The sequence below is a fragment of the Macrobrachium rosenbergii genome, chromosome 36, assembly GCF_040412425.1.
Source record: "Macrobrachium rosenbergii isolate ZJJX-2024 chromosome 36, ASM4041242v1, whole genome shotgun sequence".
Lineage (NCBI taxonomy): Eukaryota > Metazoa > Arthropoda > Malacostraca > Decapoda > Palaemonidae > Macrobrachium > Macrobrachium rosenbergii.
This window is the reverse complement of record NC_089776.1, coordinates 4784835-4808706: the sequence shown is the minus strand read 5'-3', so window position 1 is coordinate 4808706 and position 23872 is coordinate 4784835. Positions and strand designations below refer to the sequence as shown.

Here is a 23872-nt window from a genome sequence, read left to right as displayed (position 1 = left end):
TATAGCCCCTTGTGGGAATGGAACCGGGGGCCGAAGTGACTATGCGTTTTTTGTACAGATCACAGACAGAATTTGTGTCGTGGGTTTTAGGTTTGTTATGTGGGAAGCGGCGTTTAGTTCCTACATATGATTTCTTGCAACAGTTTGATTTTGCTTTGCGATGTAACGTAATGGGGATTAATTACCTAACATGCATGATTTTTTATTTTATTTTATTTAGATTTGCATAATAAATGTCTATTATTTTTGTATTCTGGGGTTTAATTCGCACACACTTAGGTTAGATTTTCATAAAGTTGAGAGAGATAGAGAGATAGACGGCTGTTGGAGGAATCTTCGGTCATCAGCTACAAATGTTGCCAACCGTTCCCGAGGTAAGTTCTGTCCTCGTATGGGGGCGCTGTGTGGGCATAATAGTTATCAGAAAACCTGATAACACACACACACACACACACATATACATATACACACACACATACATATATATATATATATATATATATATATATATATATATATATATATATATATATATATATATATATATGATTCAGGTAGACGTCACGGCCGGAAACGGAAAAGTGGTGAGGCAACTCGAGCTTTTCAATATGACTAAATAAAATAAAATAGATTTCCCGGCAATACTGCAATGACAGCGCCAACTTCCAGGTAGTACTTCTAACCTCGTTGAACTGCTAATGATACTGGAACAGTCTGTAAATGAAACGGTGATAATGTTTTCATTGTGAATTTCATTACACGCCAGGGCAACTGAAATATTATCTACACTTCGGACCAGAAAACCCAGTCTCAGTTTTCTATTTCTGTTGTGGTAATGATGTATTTAGGATTTCAAAAATTCTCTTAACAACTATTTTCCGTGACTCAATATTCGTTCAAATTTAAAAGGTCATCACTTCACTTCTGCGATAAATCTTAGTCTACGAGACCAAATGCACTTAAAGCAAGGGCTGATGCATTCCACTGAACTGGGATAGTTTTTTAATATACAATAAATTGCTATTCTTACTCTAGACACTAAAAGGTATACTGTGAAAGTTGAGGATTTTCTCTGTCCATTCATTTATAGACATGAAATGGAACATCTTGAGGAACAAACATAAGCATCAAGCCATTAGAAATGGTATTGTGATCGGTTTCTTAGTAGTTTCCCACTCCTACACAGTGTTATGAGAACTAAAAACAATACCTAACCAAAGTAAGTTCAGTCTTCCATTGTAAGTAGGCTGATGGAAAGAGGAACCTCTTGCTCTTAATTATCCTAAGCCTGCAGAAAAAAAAAAAAAGAATAAAGAAAAATGATAAATATCTGAAGTTTACCCTCAAAAGAAAAAATGGATCCGCATCTTAAAAAATGGAAAATTACAGAAATCATGGAAGATTAAGGAAGTGAGAGAGTTCCAGAACTTTTCAAAGAAATGCAAGGAAAGCAACTGAACTGAGGACCATCAGGGTGGCCTGATGAACCCTTGAGACAGAGAGACCCCAAGCTCCAGAAAATGCTTGAGTGCTTGCACGAAGGTTACGTAACTTCAGTTGGACTTGCAAATAATCTAGCCAAACCAAGATTATATAAAAAATGGCGCATGTAGCAATCGACAGTTAGTGAGAAGTGTAAGCTAAATAATTTTAAATATAGAAAGTACCGCAGGAGCACTAACTAAAGCATTAAAAGGAAACCATATAAAAAACAAAGATAAAGCCGCAGACCGATCTTTCACTTATTTGTGAACTGTAACTTTGGTCATTCTAGAATTTTGTCTGTTCAGTTGATGAATCACAGCACATTTTTCTTTTCGACTAGATGCCGCCATCGCCATAGACATGACTCTGTGGGAGCAGCCGGAGGACGCAATTGCACCCTCTATCCAGATATCGAGCCAAGACGACTTGAACGATGATGACCTTGGTGGAAGGAACGCAGAGGCGGTGCCCCTCATCGACGTCGCCAGGGACGTGATACTCGTCGACGGTCCTGACGGGGAGGATGACGAAGTGGACGAAAATGCTCCCTTGTTAGCTGGTGGGAGCAGAGGAGTAGGTAGCAGCATCATGGGGATGGGCCTCAGAGTCTGCAGTGACGATGGCAACATCGGTGGCCTTGGAATCCCGGTTAATATGCCGAGAAGGTAAAGGTCTCACTTGTTCTTTCAATTTAAATAAGTGTCACTCAGCTGAATAAGTATGGATACTCTTGCGCCACTTGTACATTTTTTCTTAAATATTTCTTTGTTGTAGACTTGATTAGCGAAAGAAGGAAAACGTGCATCTCCATCATTCACAGAGTTCCAGAAATGACTCACTTTTTACTTAATCAAGTGACATATCTTAACCTACGGTTGACGGTGGCACCAATATGCGCATGATACGTGTTAGCACAGAAACTGTCTTGAAATGCAAGATGATAATATCCGAAGCTGTGGCAGCTGATTACTGTCTCTTATCTTTACCTCTTTCTTGGTTTAATCTTTTTCATAATTTTTCTTTTGTCTCCGCTTTTCGCTCTTGAAATGAAAAACCTCTGCCTTGGTAATGGACGCCCGCATGAATTAGAGCTAAATTATAATCATGGGTTACGCATTTTTTTTTTTTAGCTGATAGGTAAGATGGGTGAAAGAAGAGTGGTAGGGAATAGTTTAGAAAGTGAAATATTAGTAAGAGTAATGTCAAGTGTGGTTTATCCACAATTTTATTTAGGTAAGGGTACATTTTTTCTAATATTAACATAATACAATAATAATTTTATATTATAATAACGTGGTGAATTGTACATATTGCATATTTTGAATTTTATTTCTTATTAGTATAATCATATTTAAAACAAAATAAAATAAAAGATATGTTCCAATTTCCTCATTTTAACCTTGATGTTAATTATTATAATGATTTTGCATGATACCTACATAGTAAATTCTAAATATTACTTTTTCACAAGGCATTGCTTAATAATATAATGGTTGAGGTTCATCACGATGAAGATATGAAGATACTCTTCTCCACCATCTGTGGTCTGTGTTGTTTGGGTGGTTTCTCTCTTCTGCTACGGATTCTTCTGTTCATTCACTGTTGTATTGATCTAGTTTGCTCCATATGTTGGTTGCCAGTCTGTATAATCGTTGATTAATTGGTTCTACTTTGTATTTTTTGTGTATTTGTTCTCTATTCAGATCGTCATCTTCTTGATTGTTTCTCACTGCGGACCTTAGTATCTTATTTTGGAATTTTTGTACTGCACGTATATTGGAAGTCGATGTTAAACACGTGGGTATTGGTGGATATTCCATTATTGGTCTGATTAGGCTTTTGTAGAAATGGATTTTGATATTTGTATTCATATTCCTAAACCGTTTTAGCTTTGTATTTTGTGTTCTTGCTATTCTTAGTCTTTCTCTCACGTGTCTTGATATTCCTCTTTGTCCGAATTGCATTCCTAGTGTTCTTGTGCTTTTAGAAAAATTCATCGGTTGTTGGTCTACCATTATTTGTGCAGGTTTGTAAGCAGACACTGATACTAGTTGGAATTTAGATTTATTTGTCTTTATCTTCCACTTCTTTTCAAATTGATTTATTCTTTAAATTTGGTTCATTGTTTTTTTGTGCTAGTTGTCTTTTCAAAGTTTGATCCCTTCTTCGAGTGCGTTTTTCTGGGTGTATAACTATTTGAGTTATATCATCTGCAAAGCAGACATCAGTACAGTACTCTGGTGGTGAAGTCATCTCTGATGTATATAATATGAATAGTGTTGGACTGAGTACAGATCCTTGTGGGACTCCACTTAGTAACGGGAATGGATTCCCTATGTAATTTTGTGACTTGATTGCTGCTGTTCGATCTTTGATGAAGTTGCATAGTATTTTCTCAAAAATGTCTGGAAGGTTGAGATGTAATATTTTGTATTGAAAAGTCCTTGTATCCATACTTTGTCAAATGCCTTGGTTATATCTCTACATACTAGGTTACATAGGTACCTTCTTCTTTGTGATAGTGCAATACTCTCATATATTGTTGCTATTGCAATCTGGGTCCCTCTTCCTTTTCTAAATCCATATTGATTATTATTGTGTACCTGATTACCTTCTAGGAACAACACTAATCTGTTGTTAATTATTTTTTCAAATATTTTTCCAGGTATTTCCAGTAGTGATATTGGTCTATAATTCTCTACCTGACTAGTATCTTTTCCTGGTTTGGGTATCAAAATCATTATTGCATTCTTGAATATAATTGGAAAATATCCCATTGAGAGAGCCCAGTTGTATATTTCTCTTAATTTTTCGAATGCAATGTCTGGTAAATTTTGAATTATGATCTTGTTAATTCCACTCTTTCCTGGTGCTTTGTGTTTAAAATTTTTAATTATTATTTTGATTTCCTATAACTCTATTTTCCTTGTTAATGGGCAGTCTTCATTGAGTCTGCTAATATCAGCTGCATGATGCGGATTTGTTCTGCTTCTATGTTGTTCAATGAATTAATTGACTATTGTCTCATGTTGGTTGTCGAAATTTTGGTTATCCTCCTCCGTTATCTGGAATATTTCCTGCCAGTAGGCCTTGTGCAGTTCTTCCTTCTCTTTGTCATCATTTATTTTCTCATTCCCATGCTTTATGTATGGCGAAGTATTAATTTTGCTTCCCATCAATCTTGCAACGGAGTTCCAAAATTGTTTTGGGTTATTGTACTGTATTTTTGTGTTTTTTTTATTAGGTCTTCCCAATTTTGATGATATAATATTGAGTTTTCTTGTACTAACTGTTCTTGTAATGACACATATCTTCTCATTAAGCACTGTGTTTTGGATGTTGTTGTAGTGCCATTGTATCAATTTCAACTTATCACTACTAATAGGATGTGGAAGTGTGGTGTATTTAGTTATGGGTTTATGATTTTTATTACTTCCTCTATATTCCTGTACCATTCTTCAAGCTCACCATCTACTATTTCTTTTGTTATTTCTATTTCATTTGAATTTGAATTTATTGTTGGTTGTCTACTCATTTTTCCTTCTATTTCATTTTTGAAGCTTTCCCAACTTGCTCTTTTTATATTTGGTATTTCTAAGGATGGAATCATTATTGGATTGGTTGACAATGTAATTACCATTGGTATATGATCAGAGGAGGTTGCTGGTCCTCTTGTAACGGCAATATTGAGGTGAATTTTGTTATTTCCCAATATTATATCTGGCTCTCCTTTTCTGTTATTTGCTACAAAGGTATTGAAATCAGGTCCTAAGTGTATGATATACTTTTTATTTATTAATCTGACTATTTCTTGTCCTGTGTAATTAGATTGCCTATATCCAAATAGTTGGTGTCTGGCATTTAGATCCGCAATGAGGTAGGTTGGTTCTCTCCTGTTCATTAGCTTCATGACATCCGGAAGTGGGAAATAAATAATGTCTTCTTGGCGGCTTGTAAGCTGTAGCGATCACTATTGGTCCTTTGTTAGTTTGAATTTGGACTGCTAAAAAGTCGTCTTGGAAATCGTCTATAATCTTATATCTAGTATTACTCTTGATTGCAATTGCAATTCCTGCAAAGGGTTCATCAGCAAAGTTTTGCGTATATGTATTATATCCAAACATTTTCAGAGTTTCATTTTGTTTCATACCATGCTCATTGATTAATATTATGTCAGGGTCTTCTTCTCTATATATATAGGCTATATTGTATAATTCAAATTTCTTTGTTTTCCAGGATTTCAGGTTGTGCTGAATTATTTTAATTCTTCGTAGAGTTGAGTCCATTCGAGTTACGGTGGTCTGGTAATTGTGTTCTTTTTCTTTCACTTTTCCGTGTTATTGGCTACTGGCGTAGTGCTTTTTGATGCTGAAGTTGATCCCTGTGGATTTTGTAAGATGGGAGAGTTGGAGAAACCTGAGAAGCTTGGTAGTGAGGCTTGTATTTCTTTTGTTAATTGATGCTGCGTTTCTTGCAAATAACTTATGCGTCCTGAGGGATGGATTGGTGTGTTTGAGTCCGAACTGGGCTCAATTCCGAGTATAAAGTCTTCATCTGATGAGTCGTCTTCTGAGCGCTCTGCTGTGTTTTCTTCATATTGTGTGCAGTTGTATATCCTGAGTTGCTGGTAAATCTTCTGCTTTGCTTGTATGGTTTTCTTGTCTTTTATTCCTTTCCATGATGCTTGCTATCATGTTTATTGTTTCCTTAGAGAAGAGTATTGTATGTAAATTGTTATCTGCTAATATGCTGTTTATTACTGAGGGGTAGAATCCTTCTTGGCGCAGTTTTATTGCTAAATTTGTTATTATCGTGATTCTTGTCTCTTCTTGTATTCTACTTATATTATTTTCGATGTTATTTGCATTAGCCTGGCAATTTTCTGTATTAGTGGCTGTAACTTTGGCGTAACTTGTACGGTTGCGTGTAGTGGATGTTACGCATCAAAATTGGCTAAAATGCTCGTGTTTGTTTATCTGCATTTTAACTTCACCGAAAGTGAAGTTAAAATGCAGATTAACAAACAATATGTAATTGGCTATGTAATTACATAATTAGGTAATTACATAGGAAAAACCCAGTGTTCCATTCATAGAGTTAAAGAAATCACTATTATGTCAAAGCAACGACAACATGCTTCCACTTCTTCTCAATAAGGTGTTTCCAGTTGTTTTTCTAATCCTTCCCACCCCTCTCCCCACCCCTCTCCTCCTGGGTACATTCAGCACCATCTGTCGACTCGATATCCTTCACCATCTGTTCTCTCTGTTCTGGTCTACTGCCACTCACAATGATTTCAACATTTGTCTTAGTGTTAATAAATTGGCAGTTTCTCTCTACCGTGCCCTGCGGCCGGCCAGCTGTATTTGTTCTTGTACCAACTTGCTTGCTTACTAACGCCTTCTTCTAGAGAAGTTTCCCACCATGCCTAAAAAGTCTCAACTATTCTGAGTACATATATACATACACACACACTCATATATTTATATATATATAAATGGATGTGTGTGTGTGTATGTGCCAGCATAACTCTGATACGCACTGAGCATTTTCAACCAATTTCTTGAAAAGAATAGTGTTGGGGAAAGACAGGGCACCAACAGGTTTGGGGGCAGGAAGGGGGTGACATGTAAAAAGACCGAAATCAACAGATATTGTTGTCTAATCCTTAGTTTTCGAGGACACTGAGATGGATAGTAACACTCCGATACTCTTTAAGTCCAAGTTCAGCCCCGATAGGAAAGGGGGCGGGATGAGAAGGGGTGAGATATAAAATGTCAAAAATGTTGGACAATGCAACTGAAGTAACTATTTTAACAGGATAGGGAGAGTGAGAGAGGGAGAGTGAGAAGGAGAGGAAGTGAGAGAGAGAGTAGATGGGGTGTTAGGGAGAGAGAGAGAGAGAGAGAGAGAGTTTATCGGTTGTCATTCAGAGTTTTCCTGGGCAGAACTGGATTGGTCAGCTAATATATATATATATATATATATATATATATATATATATATATATATATATATATATATATATATATATATATATATATACTTTTGCAAACCTTATGCTACAAATGTCGTTTCATACCCACTCCGCTCTATCTCGGAAGTGATACTGAAGGGGAATTATAACTGACAAGTGGTTTGTCACCTCTGGGTTTGAAGTGTGCATTCACTCGATAAAATATTGTGTCAGTTTGTGAGAGAGGTGCGAAATAATGAGCAGGAAGACAAGTACTTCTGGTTTATTGATGAAGCGACTCGCTTATAAAGCGGCGAGTGCATATACACAGTGGACGTCTGTATATACACAGAGACCGCGGGTACAAAAATTTACAGGTGACCTGAGGTCAAACTATTTCTCTACACTAAACAGGACAGGTACATACAGAAAACATAATGATTAACAAGGACTGGTTGGACATAAAAATACTCTGTCACATATACGTGGTACACGGTCAAATGAACAGATAATAAATATACAATTCACAATAATGATAATAAGATTGTGTTCGTCCGACCCTAGGTCGCACGTGAAGGCACCGCAGAAAACGGGATGTTCATCACAGAGAAACCGTTAGCGGGGACTTTACAAGTTCTCTTAATGTTTCAGACAAAAGGCATATGACAGAATTCAGGCGGTGCAGCGCACAGAGACACTACAGTTCAATGCACAGTGTATGTGCCATGGTGACAGACATAATTTCTTAGTCATTCAGTTATGGGCTGCCCTTGAGCAAGGAAAGTTTTATAAAAGTGTAGTCAGACCAGCAATGGCTTGCAGAGCCGAGACGTGGCCGATGAAGAAGGCTCAAGATCGGAAAATGGATGTGGCAGAGATGGCGATGTTGAGATGGAATTGTGGAGTCACAAGAAGAGACAGGACCGCAAAAGAATTCATTAAAGGTAGGGGAAGCGACGGAGAAGGCCCAGGAAAGAACACTTGTGCCAAAGGGGGGTTATGAGCTCGGAGGTTGAGAGAAGAAGAAGAGGAATGCCAAAGTTCAGATAGCAGGATGAAATAACAAATATGTGGGAGAAAGTTTAAGAGGGCAGGATGCATTGGACAGAGAAGATGGAGAAGACTGACAGGAAACAGCGACCCCATATATATAGAAATGGGCGATGATGAAGACAAAGAAGATCATTCTTTCGTTTGTTATAGATCTTTTTCATTAAACCGTTCATCTGTAAAACCAAAATTCCCAATTGCCTTATTCGATATATCTGAATTCTCCTTCATATTTGTAAAAACATTCTGTTTCAATTCGACGTTTGTTATGACATCAAAAAGCAAATTAGCAGTATGTAAGACCTTAAGTTACCGTGCATCCAAACAAGTCTACTTAACATTTGGCATTGCAGAGTGAGTGCCAACCTAACCTCATATTTCAACACACTTTATTACTCTTCAGTCAAGCGAACTGTATTTAGTTAAGTATGGAAGTTTTAATTTATATAATATTTTTGATTATCATATCTTATGTGCTAGCTTAAAATAACATTCTTTTCACAGAAATATCTTTAAAGAGATGGTAATCTGATAACATCAGATGCGCCAAACTCTACCCACTTATGTTCTCTTTGCATAAAATAACATTCTCTTAACAAAAAGCCCTTTTTACTGATGATATTCTGAGGACGTCCCGGGTAGGACTGGTACTATCTAAGAATAACGAAATATTGCATAATGATTCGGACAAAATGCTTAAACATCTGCATAAAACAAGGAATTTTCTTGAAGTTTTATTTTTTACTTGTTATAATTGATTCTAATTTTCTAAACAAGGTAATTAATATATGGAATATAAAAAAGAAATACGATCCAAATGATACATTTCGTAAAGTGAGTGTACCCGTCGGCTGTCATGGTGGTGGTGGGTTGAAGGTGACGCTAAGTGCAAATACTGTACCTGCATTCAGCCACGATATGTATGGCCGATTTGGTATCATCTTATTTATACCCTCCTGACAGCTGAATGGTAATTACTCGTCACCGAAGGCGGAAGTTGTCGCTGTCAGGGATCGAATCTCTCAGCTCACGAACCACTCATCAATTGTCATTCCATTTCAGTATTGTTTCCGAGGTAGAGCAAATTGGATATTAAACGACATTTGTAGACTAATGTTTGTAATTATATATATATATATATATATATATATATATATATATATATATATATATATATATATATATATATATATATATATATATACACACACACACACAAATGGTGTGTGTGTCTGTCTGTACATACCATACATGTTCACGTACAAGCGCCCAGCAACTCATTTATGAAATGACGTAACTAAATATATTTCAGTTGATGCCCACTGTTTCATTTGGTCCGTAGAACGGGCGCTATAAAGAAAGACATAGCTGACATGAATAAGAAATGAGGTAATTAATACTCGCAGTGAAGGTTTTGTTGAAGAAATTTCGTCGTTTTTGTGTCCAGCGAATAGAATCAACCTAAATGTCAATTTAGTAGCTCGTAGACGACGTCCAATACGTTAGAGCAATCCGATACTAAATATTCTTCTAGCTCGCTGGATAAAAGAATCTCCAGAATACCGTGACGTCAGGCTCAGATGATTTATAAATGGCTTTGAAATAGAATTTCTTTATTTGACATCACAATAATGATCCAGTAAGACCTCTTCCAGTTGAAATAGTTAGAGCGCTAAATGATAATACTTACTTTTATTGTCTCCTCTATCTATCAATCTATTTATCTCACTATCTTATAATAACCCAGTTCATACTTGGTTACCACAATAGTCGGAAAAACTAGTATTGCACGAGTCATGCTTGTGCAAATCTTAATCAAATTAGCTGTTCTCCTTCATTGAGAGCTCTGTGACCAAGAAAAGAAAGTTTCAGCTGGTGTAGATCTTGTGATGACCTCCCATTCACTTGTCTCTTCGGGTCGGGACAAGCGTGTTCATGAGGGACATTGTCCAAGTCCACGATTGGTGAAGACGACGGTTCCAGAACGCCGGCTGTCCCGCTCTCGTGCTGTTCCGGAGTGTCGAGCTCCCTTTTCGGTAATGATATAGGCTATATATTATAACAATGATTATCTACCTTCTTTGTATCTACAGTAGAGTCCACTGTGAGTGAACGCGGCAGAAAAAGCATCGTCAACGGCAAAATGTGATGTGGTTTTCTGTGATTCCGTTCAGTCTGCAATTATTTAGATATGGAGATGTTTTAAAACATCGAGACGATATTAACTTGACCGTTCAGGAGGGATGCCTCTCATCCTCAGGGAGGTTAAAGGACTAAACCCCACCCTTCTTGCTTCCGTACTCTTTCTAGTTTTTTCTGCATGTAAACGAACAGAAGCAAGTACGTGGATTAAGTGCTTAATAAAAACTTTCCCGATTTCCGTTCCCGCTTCCAGAATTGTCTAGCAGGTGAGGAAAGAGAACGATTCATCAAGGATGAACTGGAAAACATAATCGAGTAAATATGAGGGAGACTGGAGATGAGTGGAGATTTTTGGAAGGCAGAACACAGGAAATAATATATACAGGGTGTTTCGAAATTAGAGGGCCCCCTTCTACAGCATAAACTAAAATTGATATGGACAAAAACAAAAGTAATTCAGAACAGGTATTTATTTAAGTTTCTCTCTGAGTATTTAATATTTTGTGTGGCCTCCATCTGCCTGTACCACAGCCTGCATTCTTGAGGGGTATAATTTCAGAAAATCGCAAAAAAGCTGAGACTCAAACTCCATTTCCCTGAGCACTTCGGTCACCTCTCTTCGCAGGTCGTCGAGGCTTGGTATACCATCATAGTTCACTGTGCACACTTCAGCACGATTCTTTAAGATACTACCAATGTTTTCACACATTAAGATCAGGGGAGCTAGCTACCTGAAAATTCACTTGACGAGAAGAAATCGATACCAATGTTTCAAAGCAGCTCCTGTGTCTGAAAAGCCTTGAAACATGGTGCGTTATCATGCAAAAATGTGACTTCTTCAACAGATAACACATTTTCAGGATCTTTGAGGAAAGGAAATACTCCACCAGTAAGCACAGTTTTTCTGAAGTATTCGCCATTCCATGACTGTCCTTTTTCTTTGATGATCCACATTAACCATTTGGCTGTGAAACAGAGAAAAATTCCCAAACATTCAGGAAATTTCACAACTGGGCGATAGCGCACGTCATTGCTGGTATCATCCAACTTTGCAGCCCAAATGATGTCATTTTTATGATTTGGCTTCCTGACTGTGTAAATGAAGAATTCATCTGATGCGGCAACATGGAGAAAGTCAGCTTCATCCCAATCTTTAAGAAATGAACCACAAAGCCATGCACGGTCTTCTCTCTGTTGCTGAGTGATGTTGGGCTTGCTGATAACATGAAATGGCTTGATACCAGATTTTTTCAACTCACGATATACTTCTCTTCTCTCCCCTTTTTGTTTCTAGTTCAAGCGTCAATTTACGTAAAGACCTTCTTGCTCTACCCACTGACTCAACTATGATGTCTTTTGACTTCTGAGAAAGGACTTCAGGCCTTCCAAGATTCTCACTCTTTTGGCGATGACAGTCATATGGATTTTTGTTCCAGTTTCTTTTAACAAAGGATTCATCTCTTTTAATGTATTTAGCTATCCAGGAACGTGAAATGAAGGATGCGACAGCATCCCTGGCCTCTCTGAAGGTTATAGCCCCGATTCGGTCAATCCATCTGATTTCCTCCGAGTCGTTAGCCATGGCTGTATCTGACTCCGTCACTCAGTCTGAAAATACAAGAAATGTAAAATGAAAAATAGCTTAATAGAAACTTGAAATAATGTACTTGGAGATAGGCTATAGCAGAAAACTTCATAACTTTCCATTTGTTCTGTGGAGGGGGGGGGGGCTCTAATTTCGAAACACCCGGTATACATGATTGACGAAAGTGCGCAGAGGGCCTTCACTCACGTAACTCTCAAGGAGATGGTGATGATGATGATGATGTTATCAAATTATTTGAGAACTCACTATGAGTTAAAGTCTGAATTAATAGATGACTGACTAGATTCCCAATGCTGAATATGAAACTATACTTGAATGTCATTTGCGAAAAACTTTCAAAACAGGGCGACACTTTCGATAAAAATATACGTTTATAACAAACTTAAAATGAATAACAATGTAATAAACAATATAATTATGATAGGCAATATAAGAGCATTTTAAGTGTAGATTGCATAACTGTTCAATCTTTCAGTCATGAAAAACAATAGATATCATATGTGAATGAGAGAGAGAGAGAGAGAGAGAGAGAGAGGAAGGGGTTGGAAGACTTTTGTATGTGCTATATGTGGACGATGGTGGGTTTTTTGCTTCCAGTTCCTTTCACATATGAGACATTCGGTAATTAAATCTTTTGAGGGCGTTTAATCGAAAAGTCTTTGTATGTCACTGCGCATGATTGTCAACTCATTCGACCTCACACTGGTTTCCATTTTCGTACACGGCAAGGTAACTTGGCGGCTGTTGAGGAAATCACAGCAAATTCACATGACAGACTCCCCGTGCGAAATGGACTTGGCCATCGTTACTGAAAGTAGGGCAACACAATTACCGCTTCTCACATGGCTAGCATAATTAGCCAAATTCCTCCATAGTAGGGCTTCAGTAGGAAAAGTAACTTATCACAAAACCAGTGTAGAATGAATTGTATATAGGAAATAACATGGAAGAAAATAAGATAAAAAAAATTGAAGTATGGAATGAGACTCCATAGTCTTATTAGGAAGTACTTTAACCAGTCCAATTGTTTACATTTCTAGACTTCCATTGGACCCGCCTGCGGGATTGATTTTGCTGAGAGTGAAAATGATCGAAGGACCAAGTTAAAAGAGGCGGGCAGCTAGTGGGATGAGAGATATGGTAACAAATGGAAAGTTAAACTTAGAAATAAAGGCAAATGGGGTCCTGTGAAGGGACACAACGAGGCACCTACAGTACGTCCTACGACACACCCTTTGGTCTAGACTCGCAATTCGGCATGAAGTGACATCTGCTTAATGAAAATGTAATTGAACTTGTGGCATCTGTCCACAGAAGAGAGTTAGCGACATAGTTGACACTGCCTAGCCTACTTCTCTTCTAGAAAATGAGGCGTTATGTATCGATGGCGGAAGAGCTTTGTTCCTTTCAGTAAAGGTCTTTTTTTTCATCACTTCAAAAACTGAAGGTTTATGCTGGCTGGCCTCACCCGTCACTGTCTGGAACATTATTTTCGTATTTGGGATTCTCTTCCTTCTCGGTAGGACTGAATCAAAGATAATTCATTTAGTAAGTAACCTTGCCCTTAACTTTCTCTCTCTGCCTTCTCCTGGTCATTACTGTTTGGATGACTTTGGCCGCTGTTCCCTCGAATGGAAGAGGAGAGGACTCTTCCTCACGGACGGACGGACGGCCTCCTTGTTACCCTTTCCTCCTCCCCAGAAATCAAGACCTTTTCCACAAAGAGGAAGGAAGGCTCGCGTAGAATTCTTTTTTTAAATAAAATGTACAAAATAAACATTATTCCTTGAAACGTCTAAAACGAGACTTAGAGCAACATCCGTTTATACAAAGAAATACCAATATACAGTACATGCGAAAAATAAATGAACAAATATGAAGAAGTGATACTTATACATGAAAACATATATAAAGCCTTCCATTTTCCTTCCCCACGTAGTTCCTGAGGAGGAGGAAACGGACGCTATTGATTATCAAACTTCCATGAAATTATTGATAGACTTCCTCTTGCCAAGTTGCTCGTCTTGGATTCTGAATGCTTTACGTCAGTAACTGGAGATCATTCTCGGAAAGCTTCACTGCTCATTGATGTACTCATTTTTCATTTAATCCTCTTTCCGTCGAGTCTCACAAATATGAAATTCGGCCGTTCGATAAAGATTTAACATGAACACATGACGTGGATGCTCTTGACCAAACAGACAAAGATCTAACTTATTGTTGGCACCAAAATAGCAAGATGAGACTACAATATATGATCTGAAAGCAGTTGACATTCCTGACAAGCGTAAACTGAAAAAAAATTGCATCACGTAAAACGAATAATTACTCTGTCTTCAAGTGATGGTAAAACTAGGTATAAAAAAGAGCAAGGATGTTCACTGTATCGGACTGCGCGTTCAAAAATATATCTCAAGCAAAAAAATAAAAAAATAATAATTAATTAGAAAAAGAATGTGGGTTTACCCAATTCACGATTGAACAGGAAGTTACTTTACCTCTTGTCAGTCATAAGGAAAAGTCTGTGCTGGCAATCTCTTATCATCATTATCATCATCATTCAAGTTATCAAATGCTTTGGGGATCTTGCCTTTCATAAAGGGCTAAATCTAGTAAATAACAGAGACTGTACAGTTATCCTTTTCATGGCCTTGACCCATCCTTAAACTGGCTATGATATGCCACTCGACTACAGTACACTAGACGATGTTTCCCGGTGAGGTGGACGTCGCGTCGTCGTCACTGAGGTGCTGTGCTGCACAGCACATATGCACGTAGAGCGCTGTCGTGACTCTTATTAGTAGAGAGCTGCCTAATTTGAATGCAGCGAACGAAGGGACATATCAAGCCCTCAGCAATTGCTACATACTGTAGGTCACACCACTAACGCTCTACTCAGGCGACTGCAATCCTACCACAACCAACGGATTGCCGATATTCCAACATGACGTAAATGCCCACGACCATAAACCAGCACTAGCAGAATAATTATAAGAAGGTTCAGAGATCGTGCTTAGAAAAGCCTATTCCACAGATTGCAAATAGCACAAGCAGTACCTATAACTAACAACGGCCTGTATTAAACATACAAAGGAACGTGGACTTCCACCACCCCTCTTCAAGGAAACCACAAGACATCTGTGAGAATCCGGAGGGAGAAACGAGCGAAAGGCCGCTCCCGAATACGACAGAAAATACCGTCCTCTTAGGCTTAGAGAATCAAGACTCTCAGCCAGAGACGGAGATCAGGCTCCCACTCACGCTCCTTGTTGCACGTCCTGGGATAAGCTGTGTTCCACGGAGCTCCAGAAATGCCTTGCTGCCGCACGTACTAAGCAAAAGAGAATGAGACCCGCCCACCAATAGAAATTCATCACTCCAGTGACGTCATGTTTAACATTTACGCCATAGCTGTTAAGTCTGCATGTTGTAATGAAAACTGTTCATGCTAATTTGTAATTTAGTCTGAAGATGCTCCCGGTAGGCGAGGAAACGGTCCGTCGACTAAAAGAAGTAAGGAAAGCAAAATTAATGTGACTAATCTTTCTTTATCCACGAGAAGCTTACTTGAAGAAAAGGAGAAGTATAGACTAATCCAAAATCTAAATAAAAAGATAGTCTTTGCAAATGAGGCCTTCGACTTCAATAGAAATATATATACACACACGCACATATATTTATATTGTGTATATGCTGTATATATGTATATGTGCGTGTATATACTGTATATATACATATATATCTGTATGTATACATATATATACATATATACATACACACATATATATATACACACACACACACACACACACATATATATATATATATATATATATATATATATATATATATATATATATATATATATATATATATATACACAATACACATATATGTATGTATGAATTTTATCGCATCACCGTGATTCATATACAAGCATTAAGCTACAAACGTCCTTTAATATCCAATTCGGTCTACCTCGGAAATAATATATTTTTCTAAATGTTACCTGAAGGGGAATTTTTTAGTTGATAATAAGTTCGTCGTCTCGTGGGCTCGAACCACGAAAGCACAAGAACTCAGTACTACAGTGACGCCTTAAACCACATGGCCATCAAGGGAGGTTTAAGTTGATACCGATACCCACCGACAAATCACTGTCGAACTCGGGTATTTATAATTAGAATCGATGTCAACCCACCTCTACCATGTTAGCTGTGTATGTATGTATGTGTGTGTGTGGTTGAATGTATGCACTAATGTTAAAAATCTCAATTTTATTTTAACTGATTATTCTAAATTAATAGGTATAGCAAAGTATCTGTGTTTGTGGCTATACATATATGCATAATGCTATAATTGTTTAATATAAAGTTAAAACAATTAAAAATGTGATTACAAAAGTGATAATGATTTAGATTCACTTAGCAGGTCGTAATAAACTCGGGAAAATAGGTGAACTTGCAACGCATTTACTGATTATGGTTATTATCAGTAGGGTGACAATTTAAAACAAATCATTAATTTAATGAACTTCCTGGAAGCACTATTAATAGCTTGCTTTTCAAAAAATCTCAATTCATTTTGCTCTGTACTGTGATTGTTATGTACACATTGCCCTTCATTCTTGGACATTTCTTTTTGCTCATCAGTGACCAAAAGTACCGCGACAGCCTTCTTGTTTAAGAAGCCAAAGCGTCTGTTCTGCCACGCTTGCTCTCCTAATGTGTGTTTGTAATAGCCTACTATGGAACAAGCTAAATGCTATTAAAATCATTTTAATAAAAATATATGTAATATCCTATGTAAGTATGTAAATAACAGTTAATTTTCTTTTTAATAAAATGCCATTGTGTAATAAGCTATTGTGTATACATTCTTGCACAGCGTACTTCATATTTGTTTGTTGTGCCTTACTGGATATCAGAATCAGACTCATGAATCTATGGGACACTCCATGAAAATAAACATTCCTTCTTTATTAATCAAGAAAAGGGGTACACAAAGCGGTAGACAGAGGAATATCACTTCAGCTATTAAATTAATGTAATTCATTGATTCTATTAATGCATAATGGGAGGCATTTACTTCCAGAATAAATACATCAGGTTGTTAAGGAAGACCAACTGATAGTGAGATATTTTTAATCTGATCTGATAATTTATCTGCCTTCAGCTTTGAAGTTTTCTGCTGTAGCGAGTTATGTATGCGTATTTTAGCCATTGAATTCCGATATCCCTCTAAAACTCCTAAGTATTGTAATAACAGAGAAAATATTAAAGTCATTAGACCTTATGAAAGGTTCCGTAAGGCCTAACATTTCCACTAGAGCACTTTTGTACATGGCTGACATATGCAAGGGAACCTCTGATCTTCTCAGCTATTGTCTGACTTTGATCTCAGTATCGCGGGACTCAATAAATCGTATTAACGTTTTACACAAATGCTTACAACTTCCGAGCGGTTTTCAAGGTCCCTGAAAAGAAAAAATTTCTTTACAATTGTGGTAATCATTGCAATACTTGATGTGCTCCCTATTCTTTATTTTGATTTTATTCGCCTGTATTATTTTCTGTAACCCCGTCTAAAACCCGTCATTTTTGCAATCTTTTTAAGCTTCTGAACTTTGACTTTGCATGCAACCAGGTCATCGTCGCACATCGGCATTGGCCTGGAGAACGGCGATATCCACGCAGACATGGAAAGCTCTATCGCCTCTTTCCTTCGATATAAGTCAGAATCGGGGAACGTGGCTTCCTCTTCCGCTGCCAGAGACAGGTATGCGCCCTACGGCCAGGGGAACCAGGGAGGGGAAGGCTTCTCCGCCTGCCATCAAGGGACGGAAACTTTTGCTTTTGCAGCGGCTAACAACCACTGATGAAGAAGCAGCAGAAACCCAAAAGGGATTGGCAGTGGGAGATTTTTCAGTTCACTTGGTAACCACTGAAACAAGATGGAGAAGACGAAGATGATGAAGCAAAGATTAACAGAGTTTCCCAGAGGAATGTTTCAGTTGAACTGAATTTAACTTTGCTGCAAGATACTTGGTGTTGTATCGTACTGTTCTGGTGTTGTTTGATGTTTGCCGTTCAGGATGCGTATTAGTCGCCTACTCTCTCTCTCTCTCTCTCTCTCTCTGTAACGGTATTGTAAAGTTCATCTGTTATGTCTGTCCTAAAGTGGTTTCGTCTCTGACGTGGCCTTGTGCGTTTCTGTGTTTGGTTGCTGTTGTAATGTTAACGTAGACTGAATCCTCTTTCGTTCTTTATATTCTTTATTTGCTTAATAAATATACTGTGTGTTTAGTGTTAATGGAGCTATTATAGTAAAAGACGTGGCCATGTACGCAAGACAGCTGCTAAAAATGGATACTAACGAAACAGCTGCCATTAAAATATATTTCCAGGAATTAAGCGCACATGCACACACACACACATATGCACCTTGCTTAATAAGTTTAAAATAAAAGAATATAAGCAGACCATCATCGCCAACTGCTGAAACTCATTTGCATAAATAGAAAGAAAACTAAAACTCTGCACTCTTTGGCTCTGAAATTCTTTATAAGTCATTTTAAAAAATGGTTTACAATAATATCTCAACCCCCTACTTCTAAATATCTGCTTATTAAGTTTATTTTTTATACGGTTTTTGTTATCAATGCCTAAGTTCTTACTTAGTTTAATAACCTATAATTCTCGTCCTCTTTTATCATTGTTATTAATGACATTATCATCTAGTATTACTGAATATAGGTTCAATGACCGCTCTCGGTTTCCGTCAGTAGTATTGGCATGTTGCCTCTCATTCAATATGGACGCAAAGGGCCGACAAGCAAGTAATGGAATGTCAGCCCCTTTATTTTTTATGAAAAGAATATATATATATATATATATATATATATATATATATATATATATACATACATACATACATACATACATACATACATACATACACACACACACATACATACATACATATATATATATATATATATATATATATATATATATATATATATATATATATATATATATATATATAGAAGAGTCGTAGGGGAAACAGACCCGACAAACATCTCAGGTTGAATTGGCAAAGGCATGTATGTCTCTCACAAGATCAAGTTTATTCTGCCAACGTTTCACATCACATGATGCCTCATCCTCAAGGCTGGAAATTACAGACTATAAATACTTAAAACGTCACTTATGCAACGGGAAAAACTTCTTTAAAAACTTTAAACATTTACAAATACAAAAATTAAAACAATAACTTGAAAGGAAAACCTACCAAGGCAAGAGCTAAAAAGTGACTAGAAAGACAGGGAGAAAATAAACAAACGAAAGAAACCTATAACGAACGAGGAGAGCAAACAAACAGGCAGTTATGCTATAAACAGTTGTGTGGACGATGATTGGGTGTTTAGTGTTGGTACATTAGTTTTTATAATACGCGACTCTAACACCATCAACTCGTTATCCTTACGGGCAGATCAATAATTTTAAAATCATTTATATCCAGACGGGTACCACAAATCTTAGAATGGTTCCGGTCATTGTATAGTTCGGGATTGGACAGTGTGCAACCCGTCCTGAAGCTGACACCTGGGTGGGAGCAGAAACGGACCTTTAGAAGCCTCCTCGTACGTCCAACGCAGGTTCCCAGACTACATCTGGGACAGGTATATTTATTTATAAATAATGTTGGATGTCAAGGAAGGGCGCAGTGTGTCCTTCACTCTGAAAAATTCATACGTATCTTTTTAAAACCTTTGTCATGAAGGAAAGGGAAGTCAGCATAAATACTTAATTTGGGAACGGTATATACGGGAACAGGTTGTTTCATTTTTGCGGTTAGGAGTTTATTAAGTACTCGATGGAAATAGTGGGTTGGAAAACAATTGTTGCGGAAAAAATTAGCCAAGAACTCTATTCCTTTATGAAAGGCTGGCCAGCTGGAAGTCAGAGAATACGCCCTGTGGAGGAGGGTAGAGAGAGAATTCAACTTAAAATTGAAATTACACAAACAATAAAAATTAGTGTCTAACCCTGTAAATGTATTTTTCCTATGAACTGGTTTGAAACCCATTATCTTCACTAGTGATCCGTAAAACTAGAAATGATAAAGAGTTGCGACTTTCTTTCTCAACTGTAAACCTAATAGTGGGATGTTGGACATTAATGAATTACAAATAGGAATCTGCATTAAAATCGCATTTAAACTGGGCAAAGGTGTAGTCCACATATCTTTTATAAAATAAAGGGCGGAAACTAAGGGGACAATTATCAAATACTGTCTCCTCTCCTCCAGGGAGTTCATAAAAATATTGGCGAAGGTAAGACCTAAAGGGCTTCCCACTGCCCATCCCTCCACCTGTCTGAAACAAGAACCATCATTAGAAATAAAGACCGTGTCCCGCACGGCTTCTCAAGGTCCGTTTCTGCTCCCACCCAGGTGTCAGCTTCAGGACGGGTTGCACATTGTCCAATCCCGAACTATACAATGTCCGGAACCATTCTAAGATTTGTGGTACCCGCTTGGATATAAATGATTTTAAAATCATTGGATCTGCCCGTAAGGACGACGAGTTGATGGTGTTAGAGTCGCGTATTATAAAAACTAAAATGTACCAACACTAAACACCCAATCATCGTCCACACAACTGTTTATAGCATAACTGCCTGTTTGTTTGCTCTCCTCGTTCGTTATAGGCTTCTTTCGTTTGTTTATTTTCTCCCTGTCTTTTTAGTCACTTTTTAGCTCTTGCCTTGGGAGGTTTTCCTTTCAAGTTCTTGTTTTAATTTTTGTATTTGCAAATGTTTAAAGTTTTTAAAGAAGTTTTTCCCGTTGCATAAGTGACGTTTTAAGTATTTATAGTCTGTAATATTCCAGCCTTGAGGATGAGGCATCATGTGATGTGAAACGTTGGCAGAATAAACTTGATCTTGTGAGAGACATACATGCCTTTGCCAATTCAACCTGAGATACATATATGTATATATATATTATATGTATATATATATATATGTATGTATGTATGTATGTATATATATATATATATATGTGTTTGTGTGTATCTCATACCTTACAAAAATGGGGTTTATAGAAACTCGATAGATTGAAGTTCGATCTCTGACATGACAGACACAAAAATAATAAGCTACCTTTACGTAAACTTGCGTAAGCAAGTTGCGTCTCTTCAGACACTTATAATTCCATTGAAGGAGAAATGCCAGCAGTATCAACACAGTTCTTTACAATGACATGAACTTGTTTCTATGAGATAGATGTCTTTGGGAAATATGCCTTGATTTTGTAAAAGTGCAATTCATTGATCAAAGCTACTGGACTGTCCATCGTTGTTTCTAAACCATTTGCGCCATGTGTTCAATATATTGCCGATGCTTCAAGTTGACGGAATCTATATACGTCTGTGAAAAAAATGGTGTGTCATTCTCCTTATTTGTTGCTCGTTTCGACCACTGTGGCTTCAGTTTTTCTGACTGTTTTTGGCTTTAGCTAAAGGACGTTCTCTCTCTCTCTCTCTCTCTCTCTCTCTCTCTCTCTCTCTCTCTCTCTCTCTCTCTCTCTCTCTCTCTCCGTATTAAATTAGTTTGTATTGTGTTCCTAATGCATCCGATGTGTAGGTGTATTTCATTCAACTGATTAATCATTTCCGATATTTTCCAAAGCACCTATGTATATTGACTTAGCTTTAATTAGAATGTATGTTTTCTCTGTCTATATTGAAAGCGATTTTTGCCTATTTTGGAAAAGCATACTCATTGATGAGCAAGAGAAAAAAGGAAAATATGAGTTTAAATGCAAAGATAAAGCAAAAACATTTCCCCCAAACAACGTGGTATATTTTTACGACCTGTTCTTTTATTTCATCTGTGACATTCAACTTCAAACTCACAGGAAGTACAAATGTGCAGTTTTCACATCAGTCTGTACAGTATTGTACATTTCCCTTATCCACTGAACTAAAGTTGGCCATATAGGACAGGTGGTAGTATGATGAAAATGCCTTTCTCCACAAAAGAAACATCCACAAAATATCTAAAAAAGAAATATTAGCATTGTCTCAGTATTCTTTATGCAGTTATCAGTTGGTGAAACCATACGTAAGGAAAGTATGAAGAGTCTTACCAAGATTTGCTCAGCCATCCGGACAGGACAGGGACACCACGACAGAACGTGGTTGACTCCGATTTGAATCTGCTCTCGTGAATGAACCAGGGACCTGTCACTTATTGACCTAAGATATCCTTTATGAAAGTGCCTTTTAGACAAACCTCATATTGACTTTCTACATCTCACACTGAAGAGTGGTCACGTGACTCATGAAAAGATAACAAAGGCTCCAAAACAGTATTGAACCTCATTGCCTAGCATGTACTGTACATTTGTACACAATGTCTTTTTTCCGACGTAGACTTAATTCTCCAGCCTATTTACCTTATGACTAATTATTTATATTTACTTTATTTCCCCAGTGAACTTACCAAACAAGCTATAGCCTACGAAACTATCAACATGACCAAATCTCACACTGTCACTATCTTTTTAGCGAAGGCGGGGACGGGGGTGAACGACAGCGCGTCCTTAAGAACATCAGCCAGACGTCGTCGTCTGTGAGCGAGCTGCGAGATGTTGCCAGTCACCTAGTCTTCGAAGTTATTAGCCAGGCTCAAGCCAAGGCCAGCAATACGAACAATCTCAATAGCAAGGTCAGAGCATGCATGATGGTCTGTGGTCTGCTTGTTAGACATGCACTTGCTGCACTTGGAGTTACTTTACTACTTAGGGTACGAATGACTATCTTAAGTTGAACCTCATCTCGTCAGATATTTAGTAGAAGTTCCATGTGCTTTGTTTACTTGTTGCTTTCTTGCAGCACAGCACTCTCTTATTCCTATTGTCCCTCATAATAATATATTCTCTCTTTCCCCAACCCCCCTTCACTTTCTCCTATTAAGAGTCTACTGAAAATAATGATCTTTGTGCAACTTTATAGGCCTTCATTATCAATGTGTATCCAACGTCAGAGACAAGTATGACATTACCTTGTTGTCAACAGTCGCAAATCGATATGCCCTCGAGAGGTCATTCACAAGAGTTGACTGGAGTATAAAGATACTCCAGATTCTGCACTATATCGAGGTTTCAAACAACAATAGTACGACTGCGTTTCCGAAGATGATTCGCTTAAGCAAAAGGTCACTAGAATGGGGAACCAAATGTCGTTTTCTAGCCCAGGACCAGGGAAAGAAAAGAGAGAGAAGGAAGTAGTAAATTCGCCTCTTTAACAAGAAAAAGGTTTTAATTAGAAAGAAGCATATATTAAACTAAACACAAATACACACAAACAATATATATGTATATAATTTACATATATATATATATATATATACACACACACACACACACACATACACACACACACACACACACACACATATATATATATATATATATATATATATATATATATATATATATATATATATATATATTTTCAGCTGAGGTCACAGGAAAAATAGAAGAAAGAAGCGCCGAACGCTTTCTTATTATTTCAGCACATTTTTAACAGCAGATGTTAGGAGGAGCACATATAAATCCGAGTG

At 37.4% G+C, this 23872-nt stretch overlaps 1 protein-coding gene across 10 annotated transcripts in view; it reads left to right on the top strand.

Moving 5' to 3' along the window:
* LOC136856556 (uncharacterized) overlaps positions 1-23872 on the top strand; it is a 430695-nt gene that overhangs the window by 235575 nt on the left and 171248 nt on the right. For 9 of the 10 annotated variants that reach the window (XM_067134403.1, XM_067134398.1, XM_067134404.1 and 6 more), the window contains 3 exons: positions 1826-2150; positions 17886-18017; positions 22816-22975. In XM_067134403.1, the coding sequence (XP_066990504.1) occupies positions 1826-2150; positions 17886-18017; positions 22816-22975 (617 nt within the window). The remainder of the gene's footprint in view (positions 1-1825; positions 2151-17885; positions 18018-22815; positions 22976-23872) is intronic. The other variant, XM_067134396.1, reaches the window with a different exon arrangement.